The sequence below is a fragment of the Macaca fascicularis genome, chromosome 14, assembly GCF_037993035.2.
Source record: "Macaca fascicularis isolate 582-1 chromosome 14, T2T-MFA8v1.1".
NCBI classification, from domain to species: Eukaryota; Metazoa; Chordata; class Mammalia; order Primates; family Cercopithecidae; genus Macaca; species Macaca fascicularis.
The window spans coordinates 115,947,139-115,967,226 of NC_088388.1; the positions used below are offsets into that span (position 1 = coordinate 115,947,139).

Consider the following 20,088-nt stretch of genomic DNA (forward strand, 5'->3'; position numbering starts at 1 on the left):
ATAAGCTGTTAAAACTGAACTCCTCCCTTGTGCCAAGAAAAGCATCAGAAAAGTATTTTTGCTCTTAACCATAAAATAACCTATATGAGTTGCTGTTTTTGTTTTGCTTTGTTTTCCTGAGACAGGGTTTCACTCTGTCACCTAGGCTGAGATACAATGGTGTGACCATACTTCACTGCAGCCTCAGACTCCCAGGATCAAGGGATCCTCCCACCTCCACCTCCCAAGTAGCTGAGCCTACAGGTGCGCACCACCACACCCAGCTAATTTTTAAATTGTTTGTAGAGATGGGATCTCACTATGTTGCCCAGGCTGATCTTGAACTCCTGGCCTCAAGTGATCCTCCTGCCTCATCCCCATAAAGCACTGGAATTACAGGCATGAGCCACCACATCCAGTCAAGTTTTAAAAACATAAATTAGGCCAGGCACGGTGGCTCAAGCCTGTAATCCCAGCACTTTGGGAGGCCGAGACGGGCGGATCACGAGGTCAGGAGATCGAGACCATCCTGGCTAACACGGTGAAACCTCGTCTCTACTAAAAAATACAAAAAAAACAACTAGCCGGGCGAGGTGGCGGGAGCCTGTAGTCCCAGCTACTCGGGAGGCTGAGGCAGGAGAATGGCGTAAACCCGGGAGGCGGAGCTTGCAGTGAGCTGAGATCCGGCCACTGCACTCCAGCCTGGGTGACAGAGCAAGACTCCGTCTCAAAAAAAAAAAAAAAAAAAAAAAAAAAAAAAAAAAAAACATAAATTAGGTGATATTAGTGTTCTATTTGATACTCTCTGATGTCACCCCCATGTCATACCCAATTCCATAAAATGGCCACAAGACCCAGATTATCTGGCCCCTCCTACACATCTGGCCTCATCCTTCCCCATCCTTCCACTTGTTCGCTAAGGTACCATGGCATCATGACCTTGTGTCTAACCTTTGGACAAACCAAGCTCACTTCTGCCCCATGGCCTTTGCACGTGCCATTCCTTCTTTAAGGAACCTTCTGTCTTCCAAATCTTCCCAGGTTGGCTTTTTCTCATCACTCAGGTTTCAGCTCAAATATCATCTTGGAAAGAAAGGTCCTCCCTGATCACTCTATCTGAGGCAGCAGCCCTCCCCAGGCATTCTCTAGTCCATTTATTTTCTTCCTGGTATTCATTCCTACATGAAATTTTTAATTTTTTTACATGTCTCTTGTCTGTCTCCTTCTACTAGAAAGCTCCAGAAAGGCAGATGCTTTTTGTCTCCCTTGTTCATTGGTACACTCCAGACCCTAGAATGGAACCTGACAAAAAATTTGCATTCAATAAATGTGTTGAATGAATAAATGATTAAGGGAAAGGTTCCATCTCTATGCAGATGTCTTAGATGTTGTTTTGCAGTTACAGTGGCTCTGGTGAGTAGAAAGCATTTCTTTTTCTTTTCAAAGCATCCATTTTGTTCTCTTTTATGCAATGAACTAGAAAACATTAGCCAGATTGAAACCTGAAAAATGAAAACAGCACTTCTGGCACAGAATAACTAGTCTGGGCACCTCTGGCTTGAGCGAGATCTATGACTTTCTAGGGAGCTGGCACCAAAGTCAAAATGTTAAAATAAACATCTTTGATGTTGAAAGCGGAATACTGGTGTTTTGACTCTGGAGAGACTAGTCTCAATCAGTCTTAGCTCTTTACAAAATTTCAAAAATGTTTAGTAACCCCATCACCACTGTATCAAACTGAACATAGTCATCTTTCAATAGTCACTTCTAGATTGTCTAGGGATGGGGCTATCTTCCTCAAATGCACCTAATGTAAATTTTGCTTTCAATTTCTTTTTGACATAATTCTCTCCTATTTACCAATGAATCTTGTTTTCAGTTTTCTAATGGGTGAAAGCATCATCTCATGTGCTTCATTAAACTCTTCTTTAGAGGGGAAAATAATGCTTTTAGCCCACTTTGACTTGTTTTCCTCATAGAAATGAGTTTGCACTAAACCACACAGATGTGTCCTGGCTAGTCAATATTTGGAATGGGGTCATAGGGCAAAATGTCTTCTCTGTGTAATATTTAAAGTTAAGAATTCTGACCTTGGCCTTCTAAGGCCTTTGCCTGTGCACGCAAGGACAAATGTGTCCTTAAGCTTGCAGGAACATTTCTTAAACTTTTCACTTAAACCGAATTTAAGTGAACCTCTAGAGAAAAGACTACACTCAACTCTGTTCCCTCATCAACATAACGAAAATTAGTTACACAAAACACACTGAAAATTCAAGGCAGCCCAAAGCAAAAGCCAGTGTTAGTCACAGTTTTCATTAGATGAGTCTCGTTGCTATTTAAAAAAAAAAAAAGTTTAATGAAAATTTGTTTTAAAATGCCGATTTCATGAGATTAGCCAGCCTGTACCCCATATGAATTAAACCCAACTATCTCAAAGTGGCACCTGAAATAGTAGCAAACTTTTTTTACCATGAAAGTGTATCGTCAGGATGGCATCTACCTACACAAAACTAACGGCATATGCATTCATGAACTGTGACCAAGGGGTGAAAAGCAAAAAAAGGAGGACTATTATTATGTCCATAATATTATCATGTTACTACAACACCTGATAACAATGATGATGATGATGTAACATTTATGTCATGCTATTAGGGCACCACGCTGCTCTAAGAGCTTTGCATACACTATCTTCTTTAATCTTCATAACACCTAAACTTGCGAGGTAAGTACTATTGTCATCCCATTTTGCAGATGAGGAAACCCAAGCACACAGAAGTTAAATAACTTCTCACAGCCTAAGAATACCCAACTATTAAGCAGCAAAAGATTCAAACTCAGATTGCTTTATCCAAAGCTGGAACTCTTAGCACGAACCAGTAACAGGCAAGTGATATACAATTGTTGAAACACAGTTTAAACGTATTTGACCAAAGGCTTTTATAGTCACGCATACTTTAAAAAATGCATACAGGCCAAGCATTTGAGTTACAGATTCATGCCTGTAAACCCAGCACTTTGGGAGGCTGAAGCGGGAGGATTGCTTGAGTCCAGAAGTTCAAGACCAGCCTGGGCAACATAATGAGACCTCATCTCTACAAAAAAAATTTAAAAATTAACCGGGTGTGGTGGTGTAAGCCTGTAGTCCCAGCTACTGAGGAAGCTGAGGCAGGAGGATCTCTTGAACCTGGGAGTTTGAGGTTACAGTGAACTCTGACAGTGTAGTGTCACTGCACTCTAGCCTGGGTGACAGAGTAAGACCCTTCCCCAATATTTTTAAAAAGGAAAAAAAATGCATACAAAATCTATCTACTCTTTGGTCCCAATCGTCCAACTAGTGAAGGTATAATTAGGCACAGGCAACAGACTACCAGCAATTTGAGAGCAGAAAACATTCTTTTTTAAAAATATCTATAATACTTTATAGTTTCCTACCAAAAAAAACAGAGCCAGAGAACCTCAAGCTAAGTAAGGCTCTTCCAAAAAAAGGAAATCAAAGCAGGTAGGACAAAGACAGCCAGGGTGAGCTACTAACCAAAGTATGTCACAGCTGAACATTCTCTCCTGGTAACTGTTCTGCAGTGCCGCTCTAAGCACTGCAGTGCTGCCAATATGAAGTCTGAGCTCATGAATGCCGTGCTGCAAAAGTAACCAACAAGCAAATAGGAAAAGCTTCACTTTTCTCTACTGATTTTATTCATCCCAGGATCCCACTCTAGAAGGTTTGAGAATTAACAGAATTTGGGAAAGGGCCAGCTTAACCACATAGCACTGGATGGAGTGCAGTATCCTACTCAATAAATGAGGTTTACTTTAGTCTCTTAGTCCTTGGAATGGGTCATGTGTGTTTAAAAAAAAAAAAAAGGGAGGGGGATCATAACTATTTCTGATGTTCAGAAAATACCTATTACCTAACCTCCTTCAGCCAACACAAGCATCATCTGAATTACCTGTCTGACTGTTACATATGGTTATAAGAAAACCCAGACCATTTCCCACAAGGGGAAAAAAAAAAAATCACACACCTCTAAAAGACAAAACAACAAATGATACATTCTGGAAACAGATGGGGGAAAAAAAATAACTCTGTATTTCCAAAGGACCCCTCTGCAGAAGTAAGATAAAGGCTGCAGTGCATGGGGAGAAAAAAAACCAACCTGAGTTAACTGAAGCAGCAGCTTCGGCAACTTCTAGTACCTATGCACCTTCCCCACGGTTATATAACCAAACCATAACCTTAATAGGCCATCATACTGTATGTCAACAGCTGTTAGGCACATCTAAGCTGTCAGCATTTGAGAACCCCTTCCAAAGTGGATTCAGAGAAGCATGGAGCAGGCCAAACTATGCTCCTGGTTCACCCAGAGCACATGACAACTCCTTGTGAATTAAGCTTCACTCATGTAGTCAGAATAATTTAAGCAGCAAAAGATATAGCACTTGTAACTGTAACTAGGAAATTGCACACTGCTACAGAAACACAAATGAATGCTGGTGTGGCTCCTTCACACATGCAACTCATTGTCCAAGCCATTTCAGTCTCATTCAAGACTTTGAATATTTCCATACATAGGAATTGCATAACTGCATACCACAAATGATCAAAGATAAAAACCAACATAAACAGTGACACCCGTTTGTAAACAAGCCAATATTTAAAATGTTGCAGTCCTAAAGGATACCAAGGTCTCAGAGAAAAACTATGAAAAACAGACGCACGCACACATACACACACATGAAAATTAGAAAGCGGGCAGACCAGCCATAATTAGGCACTGGCTTTGCTGACTACTGAAGATAGAAATGTCTCTTTTATATTAAAGCCAAGAATCAACTGTTTGCAATTACATTTACAAAAACATTCAACCCTGTCTGTAACAGATTTTATCAATATTTTGGTGTATCCAAGGGCTGGAAGATTCAAAATTCTTTAAATCGTGAAACCATAAACCAAGCAACCAATTAAGTTCATGGAGACTATCCCCCAGAGGTCAGAGCAAAATAACCACAGGAGCACAAAGTGATTACACAGAAAATAGGGAGAAAAAAAGGAAACAGCAAAACAAGGAACAAGGCATATTGTTTGTAAATATAAGTTTGCCTTGGCTAATAGTAAACTAGACTGGAAACACGGTGAGGGGCCAGGATGGCAAGTGAGGAGCACGCCAAAGTCTTGGCTCAATCGACTTCCCCTGACTTCCCCTCAGGGTCTGAGGGAGCCCTGGACTTTGGTATCTCATTCAGCTCTGACCTGCAGACTTGAGGCCCTGTGATAAAAACGGACAAAAAGGCTGAAGAGGGCCCTCCAGAGGAAGTGAAACTGACCAATCAATTCGCCACAGCCACCCACCCTGACACCCTGGTAGGAAGGGCCCCTTGCAGTCTCAGGCAGAAAGATGGTGGGGAAGGAACTTCAGGTTGCAAGTGATCAGGAGAGAAGGCCTAGATAAGTCACTGGCTTCAGAAAACAAGCCACTGCCATAAAAGCAAAAACAAGGTAGGTCATGACAACCAGAGGCTAGGCTGAGGAGGTGAGGAGAATTGATGTGGCTTTGGTAGGAGGCGGCAGCAGCTGTAAGGGTTCTTCATTCCTCAGGTTGAGGGAAAACACAAGCTGCAGTTTTAAACATAATGAATGACTACATTAAAAGTATTCATTCAAGTAAGATATTGAGCAAAGAAAATTTTAGAGTAAAAATGGGCTTTGCGGGTTCCACCAAAACCAAAATGTCTTAGATTCCAATCCTCCCAACGAAGGCTACATGAAAGTGCTACCATATTTCCTCAAAGAAAGAATTTTACATGCATACATATATAGCTTCCTAATTGACCTTGGCCAATTTCACTCCCATAGCGCCTCAAATCCCTTTGAGAACTAAGGGCTCGATGCGTGTAATCTCCCGGTGTCTGGGTTCACAAGCCTCCCCCGGACCAGTGAAAGCCCACCCTGGGTTCTACAAAGCCCACAATTCCCGACCCTCTAACAACTAAAAATAACCAGCAATCAGCTTTCCCAAATTGTTTAACCCCTGATTACCTAGTGCCATCATAAACCTGGGACACCCCCCACCCCCACCTCACTCCCCCATTCCCTGGGCCCCTTCCTGTGGACAAGCAAAGCAATTTCCCCCTTATTTCCCCATTTGCCTCCTCCACTAATCGTGTCTCCTCGGGATTCCCTTCGCACCATCTATCAGTCTTAGATGATCAAAAGCGGATTCCTATCTCTGTCTTAAGGCACCAGGATCCTGGGACCTCCCAGCGCCCTGCAGGCGTGCACATCCCCAGTCCGTGCCCCAGCCGTCCTGGGTCCCCTTACAAGCCCGGGTCTGCCACTTCACCCTTGTTTTCCCCCATCCTCCAGGTCCACATTTCAAATGCCCCTGCCCTCATTCCCTTATGATTTCCTAACTGCTGCTTCCAGAGTCTTCTGGGTTTACAGTCTCCCGGCCCTCGGGGAGTTCCGACCCCTTCTTTCCAATCATCCCCTTTACCCCCTGCCCTCAGCCCCAAGGACCCCTCCCCGCGCCCGGCTCCTGGGCTCCCAGGGTCGGTGCTCTGTGCCCCCGGCCCCCTGCGTGGAGTTCCGCCGCCTCGAGTCCCAGGTGTCCCTAGCTCCGCGCCCGCCCCGCGGCGGCCGGCCCCCTCCCGCCTCCCGGCCCCCAACGCTCCCACCACGCGCCGCGCTCGCGGCCCCGACCCCCGGCTGGGGGCGCGGACCTCTCCCGGCCCCGCCACGCTCCGAGGGCCGCCCGGCCCCTGCGCCGGTACCTTGGCCTTGGTGACGAGGTGCGTGGCCCGCTTGACCACCGCGAAGTTGCCCTTGCCGATGGTGCGGTCGATCTCGTAGTAGCCGATGCGGGCAGGCATGGGTCCGCGGGAGGCCGGGGCTGGGGGACGCGGCGGGCCGGCCGCTGGGGACACGGCAGCGGGGGCGGCTGGGGACCCCGGCGCGGGCGGAGGCAGCAGGCGGCCAGCGGTCCCGGCTACCCCCGTCCCGGCCCCGGCAGCCCCGCCAGCTCCGCTTGCCGCCGCCGCCGCCATCTTGTTGTGCAGTGAAACCTCCGGGGCCGCGGGGAGCCGGCTCGGGGGAGGGGGCAAGGGGGGGCGGGAAAGGGGGGGGCCGCGGACGTCACTCGGGGAGGCGGGGCACCTTCGCCGCCCGGCGCCCGGCGCCATGGCAACCACGGGTCACGTGCCGACGCGCGTCACTGCCCGGAGCCATGGCAACCGTGACCTCACCGGCGGGCTCGACCTTCCCGCGTGGGCCCCGGTTCCTGAGGCGCTGGCTCCCGGGTGCCCCCCTCCGGGAGCTGACGGTGGGAACCTCCGGTGAGCCCCCAACCTGGAAGCCTCCGCCGCCTTTCCCGAGTCGGGGGCGCAGGATGCCCGACCCAAAGCCAATCCCCCACCCCCGCTCGAATCGCCAATGTGACCTCTACTGTGACCTCTGTCCCAGTTCAACGATCACCCAACCTCCCTTAACAAAAAAAAAGTGTTTCCTCATCACCAGAAATACCAGCGTTGTCCCACTTTAGCCCTTGAGGCCACAAAGGCAGGAATAGCTACACTCTTTAGGCAACTGTCACCAAGTTGGTAACAACGCAGGGGAATTCTTCGGTAAAATTCCTTCCTCTTACAAAATCCAGCTCACCCTGCACAGTCAACCTAATTGTCACCGAATATAGGAGAATGGGGAAACTAGGATTTGCGTGTTCAAGGGCGGACAAGCCAGTCCAAACAGGCATTCCAGTCATTGGGTGGGTGACAGCCAAAGAAGGTACGTCATTTTCCTTCCTACCACCCCCATCTCTGAACAATTCTACAGGGATGTCTGTCAGAGTGCCTACATACTATTTCTGTTGCTTGTATAACCCTGATGAAGCAGTGGTGCACATTGTCCAATGAACCACGTCCTGTTTAAAGAACAGTCGGTTAAGCAAAATAAATAAGTAAATAATAAAAATTCCATCCCTCCTAGTGACTCTCCGAGGACATTAAGGGTCATCAAGTTAATAACTCCAGCAGTTTCATATCTCTTTTTCTTCCCTTGTCTATTACCTGGCAGCCTTCATAGCTCCCAGGCTTCCTCCTTCTCCCTCCCCTTCCCTTTATTAAATAGATTAACTTAGCTGCTTTAGGTGAGGGTAGCAGGTAGGAAATCAGACTGTCAACAAAATAGTCTTTGGCGGGTTGGATGGAAAGAAGGGAAGCTTGTGAATATTCCAATGTTAAAATGTATTCCTTCGTACTAGTCCTGATCCATCTATATCTATGTCTCTCTCAATGGTAGAACTGTATTGTCAGGTCACTGCATGCACAGTATTAAAAACTGACACCCAGGGCACTGTAAATGTGTGGAAGGAGAACTCATGTTTACTCGCTGACCAAAGAGCACTTCCTGGTGCTCCAATTCCCTATCCAACCATGAGTAATGGCTGGGACTTAAGATGGGACAGAGGGGTCATCCCACAATGGTCTTGGATCAATTCCCTGGTAGCTGTTCCAAATTGCCAACACAATTAACACTAATCGGCTCCCTTATTAGCAAATAAGGATAAGAATGAAGTGGGCCTTGGCTTCTTGCATTGGTTAAGCCCTTTCATCAATTGAGCTCATTCCATCCTGGATAAATGATGGGTTGTGACCTGTCTCTCCTATCACTTCATGGCTCTCACCCACCTCTAGCAGGGACTATAACGTTGGTGCTGGGCTGCACGGCTGCAGTTTTTGGTTTTTCTGTTTATTTTTTGTTTTTGAGACAGAGTCTTGCTCTGTCGCCCAGGCTGGAGTGCAGTGGTGTGATCTCAGCTCACCACAACCTGTGCCTCCCAGGTTCAAGCCATTCTCCTGCCTCGGCCTTCTGAGTAACTGACACTGCAGGCGCACACCACCACGCCCGGCTAATTTTTGTATTTTCAGTAGAGACGGGGTTTCACTATGTTGGCCAGTCTGGTCTCGAGCTCCTGACCAGTTCAAGACTGATCTACCTGATCCACTCGCCTCGGCCTCCCAAAGTGCTGGGATTACAGGTGTGAGCCACCATGCCCGGCTACAGCTGCAGTTTTACCATCTCCCTGGGCGTCTCAACAGAAACCTTAGCTGGCTGGTAAAGCAAAGAAAAAATCTTTCACTATGGAAGCTGCAGGAGCGGCACTGAAACCATGCTTACTGGTGACTGTATGATCACAGAGTGTCCTTCACTAATGGAGATAATTCGAACATCAAATATCACAACTTTTGCTGCTCTCTCAAGAGTATCAAAAATAAAAACAACTCTGAGGAGGACCTCTAATGGAGCATTGTTCTAATTTCCAAAGAGAAGCAGCAGATGACTCTCAATAATGACCAGAACATATGCTGTGTGCTGTGTGTTATGTCACTTATGCTCCTTTCCTGTATAGATTGAGGTCACTAGATGGTGCTTCTGATTGAGACTTTGGTAGAGACTTGCTGGAGATCTTGAAGAGTAGTCCTCTTTGGCGCAAAGAATACAGAAAATTAGAGAAGGGAGTGATCAAAGGAGATCATCGGGCAAAAAGGAAAATAGTTTAGATGTTTACGTTTAATAAGGATTTATTGAGTACCAAGAACTGCGTTCGGTTCTGAGGTAAATGATTATAACAATCTGCCACACATTATGCTAAACATTGTACCTAAGTGAACTCACCTAATCTTCACAACAACTTAATTAGATGGTTTGTATTATGTCTCTATTTTGCAGATAAGGAAAATGAGGCACATAGGGATTAAGGGAATTGGCCAAAGTCATAGAGCTAGAAAGTGATAGAACTGGGATTAAAACCCAGGCAACCTACCTCTGGAACCTAGGGTCTTCCCCATTGTATTATAATCCCTGTCAAGGTAGGAGCCAGTAGGAAAAGTGGTCTCTCCATTAAGTCCAGGGTGACTGAGCTCAGTTTAGACCCAGGGAAGAAGAGTATTTTGAGAGGTCTTGAAAGCAGGACAGAGCAGGCAGCAGAAGCATATGAATAAAGACAACAAGATAGTAAGACTGAATGAAGTGCCTGCGATGGCTTCACTTGTAAATGGCACCAAGAAGAGAATCATGGCTTATTGTGTAGAAGTGTTTCTGGCCCTTAAGAATACAGGCCTGAGGCCGGGCACGGTGACTCACGCCTGTAATCCCAGCACCTTGGGAGGCTGAGGCGGGCGGATCACAAGATCAAGAGAACGAGACCATCCTGGCCAACATAGTGAAACCCCATCTCTACTAAAAATACAAAAAAAAAAAAAAAAAAAAAAAAAATTAGCTGGGCTTGGTGGCGCGTGCCTATAATCCCAGCTACTCGAGAGGCCGAGGCAGGAGAATTGCTTGAACCCAGGAGGCAGAGGTTGCAGTGAGTCGAGATCGTGCCACTGCACTCCAGCCTGGCAACAGAGCGAGACTCTGTCTCAAAAAAAAAAAAAGAAAGAAAGATAAAAAAAGAATACAGGCCTGGCCAGGCACAGGGGCTCACATCTGTAATCCCAGGACTTTAGGAGGATGAGGTGAGCGGATCACTTGAGGCCAGGAGTTTGAGACCACCCTGGCCAACATGGCAAAACCCCGTATCTACTAAAAATCTTTTAAAAATCGCCAGACTTGGCGGTGTATGCCTGTAATCCCAGCTATTTGGGAGGCTGAGGCACAAGAATTGCTTGAACCCGGGAGGCAAAGGTTACAGTGAGCCGAGATCGTGCCATTGCACTCCAGCCTGGGCAACACAGTGAAAACTCCTCTCACAAAAAACAAAATACAGGCCTGTAAGTGTTGTGTTCCTGTCCTGAAGAAGACTCAGAGGAGTGGCTTGGGGGTGGAATTCTCAGAGCCCCTGTAGTGCAAGACAAAGGCAGAGAGCTTCTGAAAAAGCAAAAAATAGATTCAAAGAGGAAAAGGAGACATTTTCCTATGTAATGTCATTGTGTTCTGTTTCCAGAATTTGAAAAGGGCAGACCAAGTTATTCTGGATGACAGTGACAGGAACCTGGAAACTTTTAGAAGTGATACAGAATGTCTGAGGACCTAAGGTCTGACCTGAGAGTGATACAAACAGTGAGATACAAAGAACACCTAGGCTGCCTGCAGAGCAGTTTACCTGCAACCTGAAAGAAAATTGCAGCCTCACAATGTTGCTCCTTAGACTCTGGGAGCCATGAGGACTTGAAGAAAGCCAGGCTTTGTACTTTTTATTGGTCTAACTCATTACTACCCGAAAAAAAAAAAAAAAAAAAGCTGAATTTATACATGTATTGTTGACACAGAAACATCATTCAGAAATTCTGTATGCCCGGCCGGGCGCGGTGGCTCAAGCCTGTAATCCCAGCACTTTGGGAGGCCGAGACGGGTGGATCACGAGGTCAGGAGATCGAGACCATCCTGGCTAACATGGTGAAACCCCATCTCTACTAAAAAATACAAAAAACTAGCCGGGCGATGTGGCGGACGCCTGTAGTCCCAGCTACTCGGGAGGCTGAGGCAGGAGAATGGCATGAACCCGGGAGGCGGAGCTTGCAGTGAGCTGAGATCCGGCCACTGCACTCCAGCCTGGGCGACAGAGCGAGACTCCGTCTCAAAAAAAAAAAAAAAAAAAAGAAATTCTGTATGCCCAAAGACAGCATCGTAGTATATTTACATGCTACGAATTCCCCAAACGAGGAAATTACTCACTGGTTATAAATTCTGCCATCACATAGGAATCAAGGCACTGTTGGACACACATTGAACACTCCAAATGCCCTGGTTCTCTGGGTGAGCTGAATGCACACATTCTCTCTGTTAAGACTGTGTTCTGGATGGACGTGGTGGCTCATGCCTGTAATCCTAGCACCTTGGGAGGCTGAGGTGGGTAGATCATTTGAGGTCAGGAGTTCGAGACCAGCCTGGCCAATACGGTGAAACCCTGCCTCTACTAAAAATATAAAAATTAGCCAGGCATGGTGGCGGGCACCTGTAGTCCCAGTTACTCAGGAGGCTGAGGCAGGAGAATGGCTTAAACCCCGGAGGCAGAGGTTGCAATGAGCCGAGATCGTGCCACTGCACTCCAGCCTGGGTGACCGAGCAAGACTCTGTCACAAATAATAATAATAATAAAAGACTGCGTTCTGCATCACCACCTCAGCTGTGTGGCTTTTGCCTTTTTTCCTCCTCTATCCCAGATCCACCTGGTCACATCCCAATTTCCCCAGGGCATCCCAAGCAAGTCTGAGCAGCCAAGGGTAACTACTCAGTCTCCTGCTAGAAAATATCTCAGGGAGGTGGTATAAGAGAAGCTAACTAAGCTTTCAGTCAACAACTTTCTGTTCAGTCTGCCCACATTGTTCTTTTTAATGTAACCATTCAAGCTGTGACACAAAACATAAAAATTGCCCTTATTACTTTGCATGTGTTCTAGGATATGGTCGAAACATTTTTAGATTATTATTAATTACCCTTTGAATAATCCAAAACATCTTCAGGCTGGAGTGCAGTGGCACTATCATAGGTCACTGCAGCCTCAACTTCTTGGGCTCAAGTGATCCTCCTGCCTCAGTCTCCCAAGTAGCTGGGACTACATGTGTACACCACCATGCCTGGCTAATCTTTTAATTTTTTTGTACAGACAGGGTCTTGCCATGTTGCCCAGGCCAGTCTCAAATTATTGGTCTCAAATAATCCTCCTGCCTCAGCTTCACAAAGTGTTGTGATTACAGGTGTGAGCCACTGAACTGACCAAGTATAATTTTTGAAAGGTCTTCTTCAACCTTAGATGTGACTGTATTATTACTTGGGATCAATGTCTTCCCTTAGGCAAATATACCTTTGGTTTTATAAAAAAAAAAAAATCAATGGCAAAATACATTTAGTAAAGAAAAAAAAATCATGTAGGACAACTTTTTTTTTTTTTCTTTTTGAGATGGAGTCACGCTCTGTCACCCAGGCTGGAGTACAGTGGTACGTTCTTGGTTCACTGCAACCTCCGCCTCCTGGGTTCAAGCAATTCTCCTGCCTCAGCCTCCCAAGTAGCTGGGATTACAGGCGCCCATCACCACGCCCGGCAGATTTTTGTATTTTTAGTAGAGACAGAGTTTCACTATGTTGGCCAGGCTGGTCTGGAACTCCTGACCTCAGGTGATCCACCCACCTAGGCCTCCTAAAGAGCTGGGATTACAGGTGTGAGCCACCACACCAGGCCAGGACAACATTTTTAATAAAAGTGTCCTCCCTTAAGGTGGAGGATCCCTTGTTACCCTGTAATCAACTCTCTAATATTTATACTACTAATTTTTGTCTTATAATTTACTTCTTTCTCCTAAATAAAAAGTATGATACTCAACAAATAATGATTAAGATATTGGTGTATTTGGATCCTTTTCTTTCCCTTGAATATCAAGGTGTACCTAAGATTCCAGAAAGTTACCATGTTTCACAGAAAATGAAGGCATTCTTCAAAGGCCTACCTAGGGTGAAAGTTTTCCTTATTTCCCTAGCTCTACACTTACAAAACTGCATTTTTCTTCTTTTTTTTTTTTTTTTTTTTTTTTGAGACGTAGTCTTGCTCAGTCACCCAGGCTGCAGTGCGGTGGCGCGATCTCGGCTCACTGCAAGCTCCGCCTCCCGGGTTCTCGCCATTCTCCTGCCTCAGCCTCCCGAGTAGCTGGGACTATAGGTGCCCGCCACTACGCCCGGCTAGTTTTTTGTATTTTTAGTAGAGACGGGGTTTCACCGTGTTAGACAGGATGGTCTCGATCTCCCGACCTCGTGATCCGCCCGCCTCGGCCTCCCAAAGTGCTGGGATTACAGGCTTGAGCCACCGCGCCCGGCCTGCATTTTTCTTCTTTTCCCTTCATCTTCACATCTCTTCTCACCGAAGAGCCATCTCTTCTGCAGCACCTGCCTTGGGAGCTGCCTCTCAGTTTTCAAAGCTCACCATCACACAGCCTTGTGTGTTTTAGGTGGCAGGACAGATGCTCTGCTTTTAAAGCAGCTTCCTTGCATTAAGGGTTAGTTTTGAGCCAGGCACAGTGGCTCACTCCTGTAATCCCAACACTCCGTGAGACCAAGGTGAGAGGACAGCATGAGTCCAGGAGTTCAAGACCAGCCTAGGCAGCATAGCGAAACCCCATCTCTACAAAAAAATTTAAAAATTAGCCAGGAGGGGCCAGGCACGGTGGCTCACACCTGTAATCCCAGCACTTTGGGAGGCCGAGGCGGGTGGATCACGAGGTCAGGAGATCGAGACCATTCTGGCTAACACGGTGAAACCCCATCTCTACTAAAAATACAAAAAATTAGCTGGGCCTGGTGGTGGGCACCTGTAGTCCCAGCTACTTGGGAGGCTGAGGCAAGAGAATGGCGTGAACCTGGGAGGCGGAGCTTGCAGTGAGCAGAGATCACGCCACTGCACTCCAGCCTGGGTGACAGAGCGAGACTCCATCTCAAAAAAAAAAAAAAAAATTAGCCAGGAGGCTGGGCAGGGTGGCTCATGCCTGTAATCCCAGCACTTTGGGAGCCCGCGGCAGGCAGATCGTGAGGTCAGAAGATCAAGACCATCCTGGCTAACACGGTGAAACCCCATCCCTATTAAAAATACAAAAAATTAGCTGGGCATAGTGCCACACACCTGTAATCCCAGGTACTCGGGAGGCTGAGGCAGGAGAATCGCTTGAACCCAGGAGGTGGAAGTTGCAGTGAGCTGAGATTGCGCCACTGCACTCCAGCCTGGGCGACAGAATGAGACTCCGTCTCAAAAAAAAAGAAAAAAAAAAAAAATTAGCCAGGCATGGTGGTGCATGCCTGTGGCCCAGCTACTTGGGAGGCTGACGTGAGAGAATTACTTGAGTCCTGGAGGTCAAAGCTGCTGTGAGCCATCCACTACTGCACTCCAGCCTGGGCCACAAAGTGAAACTCTGTCGCAAAAAAAAAAAAAAAAAAGTGGATTTTGCTTAAGTTTTCTACCAGCCTTTTCAGCTATTGGCTAAGAACAATTTATACAATTGGGATTGGTTTCTGTAGGTAGCTGACCTACCTTTGTTTGCTTCATTCCTGCCACAATTTTTCTCAAACTAGAAAATCCAATCTTCTGTTTCTTGAGGACAGATTCCGATCCCTTGGCTGCAGAGACACCTTCTGGTTGAAGTCCTAAACTACATAATGCATAACGAATGCACCCTTTTCTGCTAAGGCTTTCTAGTCCTTTCTACTTAAACTGTAGGCCATTGAAAACCACCAACCCGTATAGGAGCCAGAAAGCTGGCTCCAGGAAGCTAGATTTCTTTATGGCCGAAAACAAAGTACAGTGGGGGCCGGGCACAATGGCTCACGCCTGTAAACCCAGCACTTTGGGAAACCGAGGCGGGTGGATCACGAGGTCAGGAGTTCGAGATCAGCCTGACGAATATGGTGAAACCCCATCTGTACTAAAAATATAAAAATTAGCCGGGTGTGGTGGCGGGCGCCTGTAATCCCAGCTACTCAGGAGGCTGAGGCAGAAGAATAGCTTGACCCCTGGAAGGCGGAGGCTGCAGTGAGCCGAGATGGCGCCACTGCACTCCAGCCTGGGCGACAGAGTGAGACTCCGCCTCATGAAAAAAAAAAAGAAAAGAAAGAAAGTACAGTGGGGTAGGCTTACAATTGTGTTTTAGGCTTAAGTAACAGTCCATGCGCTCTGTGTGTGTGTGTCGCGCACGCGCATGTGTTTTGAGACAGAATCTGGCTCTGTCACCCAGGCTGGAGTGCAGTGACGTGATCTCAGCTCACTTCCACCTCCACCTCCGGAGTTCAAGTGATTCTCCTGCCTCAGCCTCCTGAGTAGCTGGGATCATAGGCGTGCGCCACCACACCCAGCTAATTTTTGTATTTTTAGTAAAGACAGGTGTGGTTTTCACTATGTTAGCCAGGCTGGTCTCAAACTCCTGACCCCAAATGATCCACCCACCTTGGCCTCCCAAAGTGCTAGGATTACAGGCATGAGCCACCGCCCCTGCCTTTTTTTTTTTTTTTTTTTTGAGATGGAGTCTTGCCCTGTTGCCCAGGCTAGAGTGCATTAGCGCAGTCATAGCTCCCTGAAGCCTCCAACTCCTGAACTCAAGCTATCTTCCCACCTCAGCCTCCTGAGTAGCTGGGACTATAGGCATACACCACCACACTTGTCTTAAAAAAATTTTTTTTGACCAGGCATGGTGGCTCACGCCTATAATCCCAGTACTTTGGGAGGCCGAGGCGGGTGGATCACCTGCGGTCAGGAGTTCAAGACCAGCCTGGCAAACATGGTGAAACCCCCGTCTCTACTAAAAATACAAAAAATTAGCCAGGCGTGATGGTACATGCCTGTAATTCCAGCTACTCAAGAGGCTGAGGCAGGAGAATTGCTTGAACCGGGGAGGTGGAGGTTGCAGTGAGCTGAGATTGTGCCATTGCACTCCAACCTGGGCAATAAGAGTGAAACTTCACTTAAAAAAAAAAAATTAAGGATGAAGTTATTTCCATTTATTTTTATTTAAAAAATAATTTCATTCACTTGGCACATTTAAGAGCCAGGTCTGTTATCTTCTCTGGAAAATCACTCCTACCTAATGAGGTTGTTAGGAGAATGAACTCATAAATATGTAAAGGGACCTAGATTAGAGCCTGGTACATCCTCCCTCTAAATTCCAAAAGCAGGTAAACAATAACATACTGGTTTCCAAATCACTTTCAAAAGATTAGGAATGATTGAGAATAGAATTAGGGCTGTGAAAATGGATTAACTTCAGAGTTAAAAGAAAGTTATGGTTTTAAATGTTTTGATTTGGTTTACTAAACATGCATAGTTCAATCTGTGGAATGTGGATATATTTGTGTTTGTGATGCAACTCTGCATGTCCAGTGAAAACATTCTTACTCTCAAACTTCATAAAGTAGTTATTATCCCCACTTTATAGATGGTCAACTTACTTTATCTATCTGATGATTGGCTCCTATAGTCAGTAAGCGGTGAAGCTGAGACGTAATTCCAAGGCTGCCGATCTCCAAAGCCAGTTGTCTTTCCAAACATTAGAGTATAGTAGTGTCTGTGGTCTGTTAAAAAAAAAAATTATGACAGTGCCTTTTTTAAATAAAATTTAAAGCATGTATATGAAAAATACTAAAACACTTATATAATGGCTAGGTAACAATTTGCTTAACAACTTGTGTGCATTCCCAAACTTTCCGCAGAATGCAAGTGCTTTGTGAGAAGTCTATAGGAACTCTGTGGGAAAGAAAGATCCAATCCCGGTGGCATTTTTTCCCCTAAAATTTATGTAATATATGTAAAAAACAACAAATTGTATGTATACCATGTGTATGTGTTGTGCAATAATCTGTTTTTAAGCAGTAAAACACTCGGCCGGGTTTGGTGGCTCACGCCTGTAACCCCAGCACTTTGGGAGGTCAAGATGGGTGGATCACCTGAGGTCAGGAGTTCAAGACCAGCCTGGTCAACATGGTGAAACCCCACCTCTACTAAAAATACAAAAATTAGCCAGGGATGGTGGTGGGCACCTGTAATCCCAGCTACTCGGAAGGCTGAGGCAAGAGAAACGCTTGAACCTGGGAGGCAGAGGTTTCAGTAAGCCAAGATCGTGCCATTGCACTCCAGCCTGAGCGACAAGAGCGAAACTCTGCTTCAAAAAAAAAAAAAGAAAGAAATGAAACACTCATATATGACTTTTAATTGTTTTCCCAAATGAAACTAAAATGTTCTAATTTATTTATTTATTTATTATTTTATTTATTTATGTTTTGAGACAGTATCACTCTATCATCCAGTTTGGAGTACAGTGGCACAATATTGGCTCACTGCAACTTCCGCCTCCGAGTTCAAGTGATTCTAGTGTCTCAGCCTCCCAAGTAGCTGGGATTACAAGCATGTGCCACCATGCCTGGCTAATTGTTTTGTAGTATTTTTAGCAGAGGTGGGGTTTTGCCATGTTGGCCAGGCTGGTCTCAAACTCCAGAACTCAGATGATCCGCCCACCTTGGCCTCCCAAAGTGCTGGGATTACAGGCCTGAGCCACCACACCTGGCCCCATTTAGTTAAATTATAAGTTAAAAATAAGGGCAGGAGCCCGGAGAGTAGTGCACAACTATAGTCCCAGCTACTTGGGAGGCTGACACAGGAGGATTGCTTGCTCAGGAGTTCAGGGCTGTAGTACACTATGATCGCACCCTCTGAACAGCCACTGTACTGCACTCTAGCCTGGATAATGGAGCAAGACACCATCTCTCTCTCTCTTTTTTTTTTTTTTTGAGATGGAATCTTGCTCTGCCATGCAGGCTGGAGTGCAGTGGTGCAATCTGGGCTCACTGCAACCTCCGACTCCTGGGTTCAAGTGATTCTTCCACTTCAGCCTCCTGAGTAGCTGAGACTACGGGTGTGCACCACCATGCCCGGGTAATTTTTTGTATTTTAGTAGAGATGGGGTTTCACCGTATTGCCCAGGCTGGTCTGGAATTACTGAGCTCAGGCAAACTGCCAACTGTGATGCAACTCTGCATGTCCAATGAAAACACTGGTCTCCCAAAGTACTAAGATTGCAGGAGTGAACCACCGTGCCTGGCCAGAGACACCATCTCTTAAAAAAAAAAAAAAGTGGGAAGGATATGACGACGTGGGGTAATAGGATTTGAGCCATGTGGTGCGGGCCTGCCACCCAATTCTAGATTCCCTAGGCAGTCGAGTCAATTTCCACCAAAGCTGGTTGTGGAAACCAGAGTAGGTATCAGATATTCTACCCTTACAGGTCATACCAACTTTAGAAACAGCTTTGAGTTCCTTAAGATTTTTTTTCTGATAACTTCCAAGCACGGGCCAGGCATGGTGGCTCACGCCTGTATTCCCAGCACTTTGGGAGGTTGAGGCGGACAAATTACTTAAGGTCAGGTGTTCGAGACCAGCCTGACCAACATGGAGAAACCCTGTCTCTACTAAAAATACAAAATTAGCCGGGCATGGTGGCGCATGCCTGTAATCCCAGCTACTCAGGAGGCTGAGGCAGGAGAATCACTTGAACCCTGGAGGTGGAACGTTGCGGTGAGCTGAGATCGTGCCATTGCAGTCCAGCCTGGGCAACAAGAGCAAAACTCCATGTCAAAAATAATAATAATAAAACCTATATCATAGGAATGTTGGATTAAATAAATTACTATATATGAAGTATTTACAATAGTGCTTGGTACAAAATCGGTGCTCTGTAAAATGACTGCTAAAATTACTATAATTATTAATCTACTGTAGCTTATTTTTTATTTTTTTATTTTTTGAGATGAAGTTTCACTCTTGTTGCCCAGGCTGGAGTGCAATGGTGCAATCTTGGCTCACCACGACCTCCGCCTCTCAGGTTCAAGCAATTCTCCTGCCTCAGCCTCCCAAGTAGCTGAGATTATAGGTGTGCGCCACCATGCCTGGCTAATTTTGTATTTTTAGTAGAGACGAGGTTTCTCCATGTTTGTCAGGTTGGTCTCAAACTCCCGACCTCAGGTGATCCGCCCGCCTTAGCCTCCCAAAGTGCTGGGATTACAGGCGTGAGCCCACCATGCCTGGCCTATTGTAGCATTTTTAAGTGGAACTTGCATTTCGTGTATGGCTGTCAGTCTAACTAGACTGCAATCCCCAAAGAGTCAGGAACCATATCTGTTTAGTTCGCAACTCTATATCCAGCACGTAACATTGTGCCTGAAAAAAAAAAATTGTATAAATGTAAAAGTTTTATGGAGAAGAATACAAAACGGCACTGAAAAACCTAAAAGAAGACATACGCCATGTACATCAATGAACCTAATATTGAAAAAAACCTGTCTCAAAAAAAAAAAAAATGACCCTTAAGCTGCATAAAAGCTAAAAATAATTTCCCTGTCTGGGCAAGGTGGCTCACACCTGTAATCCCAGCACATTGGAAGCCTGAGGCAGGTGGATCACCTGAGGTCAGGAGTTAGAGACCAGCCTCACCAATATGGTGAAACCCCGTCTCTACTAAAAACTAAAAAATTAGCTGAGCATAGTGGCACGTGTCTGTAATCCAAGCTACTCAGGAGGCTGAGACAGGAGAATAGCTTTAACTCAGGAAGCAGAGGTTGTGGTGAGCCAAGATTGCGCCATTGCACTCCAG

The 20,088-nt window shown here is 46.0% G+C and overlaps 1 protein-coding gene across 11 annotated transcripts in view; it reads right to left on the minus strand.

Moving 5' to 3' along the window:
* SIK3 (SIK family kinase 3) overlaps window positions 1-7,031 on the minus strand; it is a 257,920-nt gene extending 250,889 nt beyond the window's left edge. For all 11 annotated transcript variants that reach the window (XM_074015274.1, XM_074015275.1, XM_074015271.1 and 8 more), the window contains exon 1: window positions 6,751-7,031. Coding sequence is in view for 6 of the 11 variants with exons in the window: in XM_074015269.1 (XP_073871370.1) it covers window positions 6,751-7,023 (273 nt within the window). In the remaining 5 variants the exon portion in view is untranslated. The remainder of the gene's footprint in view (window positions 1-6,750) is intronic.
* Window positions 7,032-20,088: the final 13,057 nt, after the last annotated feature.